Raw genomic sequence first — 10000 nt, forward strand, 5'->3', positions numbered from 1 at the left:
CACAGCCTGAGTGAGGAATCCACCGTCCGCCGTCTTATCATAATCAAACAGAGCTCTGACAGACACACAGGCAGAGAGACACAGAGGCAGAGAGACACAGAGGCAGAGAGACACACACAGGCAGAGAGACACACACAGGCAGAGAGACACACAGGCAGAGAGAGACACGCAGGCACACAGGCAGAGAGAGACACGCAGGCACACAGGCAGAGAGAGAGAGAGGCAGAGAGAGACACACAGGCAGAGAGAGGCACACAGGCAGAGAGACACAGAGGCACAGAGACACATAGGCAGAGAGAGACAGAGGCACACAGGCAGAAAGACATACAAGCAGAGAGACACAGGCAGAGAGACACATATGCACACAGGCAAGAAGACACACAGGCAGAGAGACACACATGCACACAGGCAGAGAGACACACAGGCACACAGGCAGAGAGAGACACATGCACACAGGCAGAGAGACACACATGCACACAGGCAGAGAGAGACACATGCACACAGGCAGAGAGACACACAGGCACACAGGCAGAGAGACACACAGGCACACAGGCAGAGAGACACATATGCACACAGGCAGAGAGACACACAGGCACACAGGCAGAGAGACACATATGCACACAGGCAGAGAGACACACAGGCATACAGGCAGAGAGACACACAGGCACACAGGCAGAGAGACACACAGGCACACAGGCAGAGAGACACACAGGCACACAGGCAGAGAGACACATATGCACACAGGCAGAGAGACACACAGGCATACAGGCAGAGAGACACATATGCACACAGGCAGAGAGACACACAGGCACACAGGCAGAGAGACACACAGGCACACAGGCAGAGAGACACATATGCACACAGGCAGAGAGACACACAGGCACACAGGCAGAGAGACACACAGGCACACAGGCAGAGAGACACACAGGCACACAGGCAGAGAGACACATATGCACACAGGCAGAGAGAGACACATGCACACAGGCAGAGAGACACACAGGCAGAGAGACACACAGGCAGAGAGACAGAGAAACACATTTAATAACCTTATTGTAGAATCCACTGCAGTTTTCGTTAATCTCTAAACTGTGTCACAATCAGCAGTGATACAAGGCCTTTATCTGATTGGCTGCGTGTTAAATCCACTCTGATCTCATTGGTCGATGTGTTGTGAAATCTGATTGGCTGGTAGGAAGGTACCTGATGTAAAAGGTCCTCTTACTGGTCCGCAGTGACGAGGAACCTAAACTGCTGTTCATCAGCTGCTCACGCAGGTCATGGATTTTAGCTTCAAACCGACTGTACTCTACACACACACACACACACACACACACACACACACACACTGTTTGAATAATGAGGGTTGCCAGGGTATTACCTCATAAAATCCTTACTGTACTGGTTTATAATGGTCTGTGTTGGTATATAATGGTGTGTACTTCTTTTGTGAATATAATTGTTTATAATGGTGGGTGATGGTGTGTGATGGTGTTTAGTGGTGTGTATAGTCTCACCCTCAGGTCTGTATTGGGTGAGGATGGTGTGTGATGGTGTGTGATGGTGTGTATAGTCTCACCCTCAGGTCTGTATTGGGTGAGGATGGTGTGTGATGGTGTGTGATGGTGTGTATAGTCTCACTCTCAGGTCTGTATTGGGCGAGGATGGTGTGTGATGGTGTGTGATGGTGTTTAGTGGTGTGTATAGTCTCACCCTCGGGTCTGTATTGGGTGAGGATGGTGTGTGATGGTGTGTGATGGTGTTTAGTGGTGTGTATAGTCTCACTCTCAGGTCTGTATTGGGCGAGGATGGTGTGTGATGGTGTGTGATGGTGTTTAGTGGTGTGTATAGTCTCACCCTCGGGTCTGTATTGGGCGAGGATGGTGTGTGATGGTGTGTGATGGTGTGTAATGGTGTTTAGTGGTGTGTATAGTCTCACCCTCGGGTCTGTATTGGGTGAGGATGGTGTGTGATGGTGTGTAATGGTGTTTAGTGGTGTGTATAGTCTCACCCTCAGGTCTGTATTGGGCGAGGATGGTCTGTGATGGTGTGTGATGGTGTGTGATGGTGTGTAATGGTGTTTAGTGGTGTTTAGTGGTGTGTATAGTCTCACCCTCGGGTCTGTATTGGGTGAGGATGGTGTGTGATGGTGTGTGATGGTGTGTAATGGTGTTTAGTGGTGTGTATAGTCTCACCCTCAGGTCTGTATTGGGTGAGGATGGTGTGTGATGGTGTGTGATGGTGTGTGATGGTGTTTAGTGGTGTGTATAGTCTCACCCTCAGGTCTGTATTGGGCGAGGATGGTCTGTGATGGTGTGTGATGGTGTGTGATGGTGTGTAATGGTGTTTAGTGGTGTGTATAGTCTCACCCTCAGGTCTGTATTGGGTGAGGATGGTGTGTGATGGTGTGTAATGGTGTGTGATGGTGTGTGATGGTGTGTGATGGTGTTTAGTGGTGTGTGTATAGTCTCACCCTCAGGTCTGTATTGGGTGAGGATGGTGTGTGATGGTGTGTGATGGTGTGTAATGGTGTTTAGTGGTGTGTAATGGTGTTTAGTGGTGTGTGTATAGTCTCACCCTCAGGTCTGTATTGGGTGAGGATGGTGTGTGATGGTGTGTAATGGTGTGTAATGGTGTGTAATGGTGTTTAGTGGTGTGTATAGTCTCACCCTCAGGTCTGTATTGGGTGAGGATGGTGTGTGATGGTGTGTAATGGTGTGTAATGGTGTGTAATGGTGTTTAGTGGTGTGTATAGTCTCACCCTCAGGTCTGTATTGGGTGAGGATGGTGTGTGATGGTGTGTGATGGTGTGTAATGGTGTTTAGTGGTGTGTAATGGTGTTTAGTGGTGTGTGTATAGTCTCACCCTCAGGTCTGTATTGGGTGAGGATGGTGTGTGATGGTGTGTAATGGTGTGTAATGGTGTTTAGTGGTGTGTATAGTCTCACCCTCAGGTCTGTATTGGGTGAGGATGGTATGTGATGGTGTGTAATGGTGTGTGATGGTGTGTGATGGTGTGTGATGGTGTGTAATGGTGTGTGATGGTGTGTGTATAGTCTCACCCTCAGGTCTGTATTGGGTGAGGATGATGTGTGATGGTGTGTGATGGTGTGTAATGGTGTTTAGTGGTGTGTGTATAGTCTCACCCTCAGGTCTGTATTGGGTGAGGATGGTGTGTGATGGTGTGTAATGGTGTGTGATGGTGTGTAATGGTGTTTAGTGGTGTGTGTATAGTCTCACCCTCAGGTCTGTATTGGGTGAGGATGGTGTGTGATGGTGTGTAATGGTGTGTGATGGTGTGTGATGGTGTGTGATGGTGTTTAGTGGTGTGTGTATAGTCTCACCCTCAGGTCTGTATTGGGTGAGGATGGTGTGTGATGGTGTGTGATGGTGTGTAATGGTGTGTAATGGTGTGTAATGGTGTTTAGTGGTGTGTATAGTCTCACCCTCAGGTCTGTATTGGGTGAGGATGGTGTGTGATGGTGTGTGATGGTGTGTAATGGTGTTTAGTGGTGTGTAATGGTGTTTAGTGGTGTGTATAGTCTCACCCTCGGGTCTGTATTGGGCGAGGATGGTCTGTGATGGTGTGTGATGTTGTGTGATGGTGTTTAGTGGTGTGTATAGTCTCACCCTCAGGTCTGTATTGGGTGAGGATGGTGTGTGATGGTGTGTGATGGTGTGTATAGTCTCACCCTCAGGTCTGTATTGGGAGAGGATGGTGTGTGATGGTGTGTGATGGTGTGTAATGGTGTGTAATGGTGTTTAGTGGTGTGTATAGTCTCACCCTCAGGTCTGTATTGGGAGAGGATGGTGTGTGATGGTGTGTGATGGTGTGTAATGGTGTGTGGTGGTGTGTATAGTCTCACCCTCCGGTCTGTATTGGGAGAGGATGGTGTGTGATGATGTGTGATGGTGTGTAATGGTGTTTAGTGGTGTATAGTCTCACCCTCAGGTCTGTATTGGGCGAGGATGATGTGTGATGGTGTGTGATGGTGTGTAATGGTGTTTAGTGGTGTGTATAGTCTCACCCTCAGGTCTGTATTGGGCGAGGATGATGTGTGATGGTGTGTGATGGTGTGTAATGGTGTTTAGTGGTGTGTATAGTCTCACCCTCAGGTCTGTATTGGGCGAGGATGGTGTGTGATGGTGTGTGATGGTGTGTAATGGTGTTTAGTGGTGTGTATAGTCTCACCCTCAGGTCTGTATTGGGAGAGGATGGTGTGTGATGATGTGTGATGGTGTGTAATGGTGTTTAGTGGTGTGTATAGTCTCACCCTCAGGTCTGTATTGGGCGAGGATGGTGTGTGATGGTGTGTGATGGTGTGTAATGGTGTTTAGTGGTGTGTATAGTCTCACCCTCAGGTCTGTATTGGGCGATGATGGTGTGTGATGGTGTGTGATGGTGTGTAATGGTGTTTAGTGGTGTGTATAGTCTCACCCTCAGGTCTGTATTGGGCGAGGATGGTGTGTGATGGTGTGTGATGGTGTGTAATGGTGTTTAGTGGTGTGTATAGTCTCACCCTCAGGTCTGTATTGGGCGATGATGGTGACAGTTTGTCCAGCGTTCTTCAGTGCTGCTGCAGCCTGTTCATGAGTCGCATGTCTTAAATCCACACCATTTACCTGCACACACACATAGAGTGTATGTTAGTATTTGTGTGTGTGTGTACCTGTATGCACGTGTGTGAGAACATGTGTGCTCACACTTAGTATCTGGTCTCCTTTGCGTAGTTCTCCGCTCAGGTCTGCGGGACCTCCAGCTAAGATGAAGGAGATGAAGATTCCCTCACCATCCTCACCTCCAACTATGTTAAAGCCCAAACCTGACAAACCACGATGGATCATCACACGCCTCGGCTCCCTGAGAGACAGACAGAGAAACAGACAGACAGAGAAACAGATTATACAGTAGGATTTTGGTAATTGCCTCTGTTGGCCAACAGGGGGAGACACAGTTTCACAAAGGCTAAACATTACAGACTAGGTTTATCTGAGGAACGTTTGTGTGTTTGTGTTTGTGTGTGCATGTGTGTGTGTGCCAGTCAGACTGACCTGGGGATGTCCTCGTCTCCAAGCATCATGCCCTTGGGAATTGGCGAGTAGCGACGCGGAGATGTGGGAGTGAGGGTTTGTGGGTAATCTGACAGATAACCATGACTCATCTCATCCATATGAGCAGAGTACGCTACAGAGAGAGAGAGAGAGAGAGAGAGAGAGAGAAATACACACAGATTTAATCACACAAATTTATGGAACCCTTCACTTTGGTATGTCTGGAGTATGTGTGTGTGTGTGTGTGTGTGTGTGTATATACACTCACAGCTGGTGATATCAGGAGGACTGTAGGTGTCCTGAGTGTACAGGTTGGAAGCTTTGCTCACTCTGAGAAAAACGACGTCTGATGTGTTCTTCAGCGCTGCTACAGCATCCTCATGCATCACATCCTCCAAACACACATTATTCACCTGCGCGTATACACACACGCACACACATTCTAACTCGTAGCTCACAGGAACAAGTGAGAAGAAGTTCCATGAAGTGGAAGTTCAGCCTTTAAACTTCTAAATGAATATTTGGTGAAGTAACACAAACAGGGAAATGTGTGTGTAATGTATAGATTGCTTACATACACTGGGTTTCCAGGTTATCAGTTATTAATGACCTCACAAAAGCCTGGCCACTTACAGGATATAATAAAAATGTTAAATCAAAATGACTATTAAAAGAGAAACGACCAAAAAAAAATTTTTTGACTTACTGCAAGAATTTTGTCCCCGATTTGTAGCCGTCCATCTTTATGTGCAGCTCCGCCTTCTATGATTTTAGTCACATAGATGCTGTTATCACCAGGAACATGCTGATTACCCACTCCACCTGCTATACTGAACCCCAGACCTAAACACACACACACACACACACACACTTCTAAATAATTAATTATGTTGCATATAAGGACTAAAGTGAAAAACGTGTTTTGTGGGGACCAAATTTCCTTAAACACAGATCAATAATTTCTCACACACACAAACACACACGCACCTTTGGGGCCCTTGATGAGTTTGATCTCGGTGTGTTTCCTACGGAGGATGTAGAGACGGACGATTGGCCCCGCCTCCTTCAGCACCTCCACCGCCTCACTGTGAGTGACCTCACGCACATCAGCATCATTAACGAACAGGATACTATCATTCACCCTGAGAGAGAGACAGATAGAGAGACAGAAAGAGTGAGACATGGAGAGAGAGAGAGAGACAGGTTTAGTGCTCCGGTCTCTTTGTTTTATGGACAGAACACAAATATCTCAGAACCTGATACACTTCTGCTGAACCTGGAACATTCCAGAAACTTGTTTGCCTTTGTTTATTTATTTGTTTATTTGATATGTGTGTGTATGTGTGTTACCTCAGTCTTCCATCCTGAGCTGCTGCACCTCCTGGTATGATTTTGGTGATGAAGATGCTTGGATCATCTCCTACATGCGGATTATCTGTACCACCTGCTATACTGAAGCCCAGACCAGAGTTCCCCTATGCACACACATACACACACACACGTGAAATGTTTTCAGGTGTATCCAGGAGATGTAGCCAGGAAACCTACATCACAGCTTCAAAATCTCATCATGAGGTGAGTATGATATTTATTGATTATCTATCTTCACACAGGTTGTTTTTCTCATGGTGTTCTCCTGAAGTCCTGCAGACCAAATCTCACTTCCTGAGAGCTGTGAAGACCTTCTCCCACCTTCTGTTAGTTGTGAATACCCATCCTCATCTCCAAAGCTCATGGAGATCTAATTTAATTGATCATTCGTTGACAGTCCTGAGGACTTTTCCTCCTGAGAGCTTTGAAGACTTAACCTCACCTACAGTCTCAGGTTCCTCTTGTGGTTTACCTGCTTAATAGACCACAGAGCCATTATGGTATTAAAACCCATCTCAGTCATGTGGTATTAAAACCCATCTACCCTCCGGTTCTCAGGGTCCTAGATCCTGCTCCTGTTCTTGTGGTACTTCCTGTATCTTCTCCTACTCCTGCTCATGTCTCTTGGTCTCAATCTCTGAACCCAACACTGCTCCACTCCTGTGAATTCCTCAGAGTCAGGTAGAGCTTTTTCATGTCAGGTTCAAAGTGTAAAGATACAGTGGGGAGACACACAGTGGAGAGACAAAGTGAGGAGACACATTGAAAAGATGCACAGTGGAGATACATAGTGAAGAGACACACAGTGAGGAGGCACACAATATGGTAACACCATGAGGAGACACACAGTAAGGAGATACACAGTGAGGAGACACACAGTTAGGAGACATACAGTGAGGAGATACACAGTAATAAGATACAGTTAGGAGGTACAATGAAGAGATGCAGTGAGGAGATATATGGGGGAGAGACACACAGTGAGGAGAGATACAGTGAGGAGATATATGGTGGAGAGACACACAGTGAGAAGACACACTGGAGATAGACATTAAGAAGATACATAGTAAGGACAGAAACAATGAGAGACACAGTGGAGAGACACACAGTATAGAGATACACAATGAGGAGATACACAGTGGAGAGACAAACAGTAAGGAGATACACAATAAGAAGATACACAGTGAGGAGATACACAGCAAGAAGATACACAATGGAGAGACACACAGTACAGAGATACACAATGAGGAGATATAGAGTGTAGAGACACACTGTAAGGAGATACACACTGAGAAGATACACAGTGGAGAGACACAGTACAGAGATACACAATGAGGAGATACACAGGGATAAATTGAAATTTTATATACAGACTTCTATGAAGCTGCTTTGTGACAATATCCATTCTTAAAATCACTATATAAATTTACAATGGAGAGACGCACAGTAAGGAGATACACAGTGAGGAGATACACACTGGAGAGACACACAGTGAGGAGATATGCAGTGAGGAGATACACGATGGAGAGAAACACAGTGCAGAGATACACACTGGAGAGACACACAGTGGACAGACAAACAGTGATGAGATACATAGTGCAGAGATACGCAGTGAGGATATACACAGTGCAGTGATACACAATGAGGAGATACACAATGGAGGGACACACAGTGGAAAGACACAATGGAGAGACACAGCAGAGAGACACAAGGTGCGGAGATACACAGTGTGGAGACATACAGTGGAGAGACACTGTAAGGAGATACACAATGAGGAGATACACAGTGGAGAGACACACAGTAAGGAGATACACAATAAGAAGATACACAGTGGAGAGAGACACAGTACGGAGATACACAGTGAGGAGATATAGAGTGTGGAGACACACTGTAAGGAGATACACAATGAGGAGATACACAGTGGAGAGACACACAGTAAGGAGATACTCAATGAGGAGATACACAGTGGAGAGACACACAGTAAGGAGATACTCAATGAGGAGATATAGAGTGTGGAGAGAGACACAGTACGGAGATACACAGTGAGGAGATATAGAGTGTAGAGACACACTGTAAGGAGATACACACTAAGGAGATACACAGTGGAGAGACATACAGTAAGGAGATACACAGTGTGGAGATACACACTGAGCAGAAGGAGGTTAGTGTGTCACAGATCCCTAACCCGTAAGGCACACACTCTCGTTTTTATAGCGAACGTAGTTATGCCGTTTTGGACAAGACTCTAGTGTGAGTGTGGGCTGAGTGGGAGATTCACCTGTCAGCACAATAACGTAAGCATCCCAATCTACTGTTCTACTCATGTTCTCCAACTATCCCAACTCCACACACACACACACACACACAGCTTTTTAAGTGAGTGTGAGAGAGAGAGGGAGAGAGAGAGAGAGAGAGAGAGAGAGAGCAGAGGAGAGTACTCACCCTCTCCAACGTGATCTCTTCATACTCTACTTCTCCACTTAATCCGTTCATCTGGGAAAGAGAGACAATGTGAGAGAAACAGAGGAAGAGAAAGACAGAGAAAGAGAGAGAGATGGGAGAGATAATAAGAAATATGAATATACACTTCCTATAATTCTGTCCATTTGTCCGTCTCTCTCTCCCTCTCTGGTTTTGGGTGTCTTTTACGCTCCCTAGTTGCTATGGCTACTCTATGGCAACATCTGTCAAGCCTTCCAGGGGAACCCTGTTACCATGGCAACTCAGATTTCTATGGCAACTGTTTCAGGCTCATACTCCCACACATACACCCCCACACACTCAACACCCTGCCCCCAAACACACACACACACACACACACACACACACACACACACACACACACACACACGCTCTCTCTCTCTCTCTCTCTCTCTCTCTCACACACACACAGCAGTGAAACATGCACTGGTATTTGAATGAATACGACACATTATAATTATATTCACGGTCAATATATTTGTGAAATACAAATATTCAAATGAGCTACATTAATATGCGGACTCAACACACACACGTTGCTATTTATGCCTCTTCATTTCCTAAATGGAATGTGTTTTGTGAACTCAAGCTATAAATAGACACACACAGCAGAGTGCCATCAATACACACACACACACACTCTCTCTCTTACTACAAATTAATGTGACATTCAACTGCTGAAACTGTATTAAGAAAAATCTTTAATCATGTGTCTATTATTTTTATTCCTTGCACAGTCCATGCCAACAAAAAGTGTACACTGTCCCTGTCTGTCTCCATCTGCCTGTATCCCCCCATCTGTCTGTCTGCCCCTGTATCCCCATGTTCCTGTCTGTCTGCCCCTGTATCCCCATGTTACTGTCTGCCTGCCCCTGTATCCCCCCATCTGTCTGTCTGCCACTGTATCCCCATGTCCCTGTGTCTGCCCCTGTATCCCCATGTTCCTGTGTCTGCCCCTGTATCCCCATGTCCCTGTCTGCCTGCCCCTGTATCCCTCCATCTGTCTGTCTGCCACTGTATCCTCATGTCCCTGTGTCTGCCCCTGTATCCCCATGTTCCTGTCTGTCTGCCCCTGTATCCCCATGTTCCTGTCTGTCTGCCCC

At 46.4% G+C, this 10000-nt stretch overlaps 1 protein-coding gene across 6 annotated transcripts in view; it reads right to left on the reverse strand.

The window, feature by feature from the left end:
* The window catches only part of dlg4b (discs, large homolog 4b (Drosophila)), a 60130-nt gene that overhangs the window by 6458 nt on the left and 43672 nt on the right, over positions 1-10000 (reverse strand). For 3 of the 6 annotated variants that reach the window (XM_053240501.1, XM_053240502.1, XM_053240503.1), the window contains 10 exons: positions 8859-8909; positions 6399-6523; positions 6036-6190; positions 5755-5891; positions 5317-5461; positions 5049-5181; positions 4701-4857; positions 4517-4619; positions 1201-1306; positions 1-55 (listed from right to left, as the gene is read on the reverse strand). The exon at positions 1-55 is cut by the window's left edge and continues 122 nt beyond it. In XM_053240501.1, coding sequence (XP_053096476.1) covers positions 1-55; positions 1201-1306; positions 4517-4619; positions 4701-4857; positions 5049-5181; positions 5317-5461; positions 5755-5891; positions 6036-6190; positions 6399-6523; positions 8859-8909 — 1167 coding nt within the window. Of the gene's footprint in view, positions 56-1200; positions 1307-1514; positions 1527-2008; positions 2023-4352; positions 4376-4516; positions 4620-4700; positions 4858-5048; positions 5182-5316; positions 5462-5754; positions 5892-6035; positions 6191-6398; positions 6524-8858; positions 8910-10000 lie in introns of those variants that run through there. The other 3 variants (XM_053240504.1, XM_053240506.1, XM_053240505.1) reach the window with 3 other exon arrangements.

The sequence above is a fragment of the Pangasianodon hypophthalmus genome, chromosome 16 (assembly GCF_027358585.1).
Source record: "Pangasianodon hypophthalmus isolate fPanHyp1 chromosome 16, fPanHyp1.pri, whole genome shotgun sequence".
NCBI lineage: Eukaryota > Metazoa > Chordata > Actinopteri > Siluriformes > Pangasiidae > Pangasianodon > Pangasianodon hypophthalmus.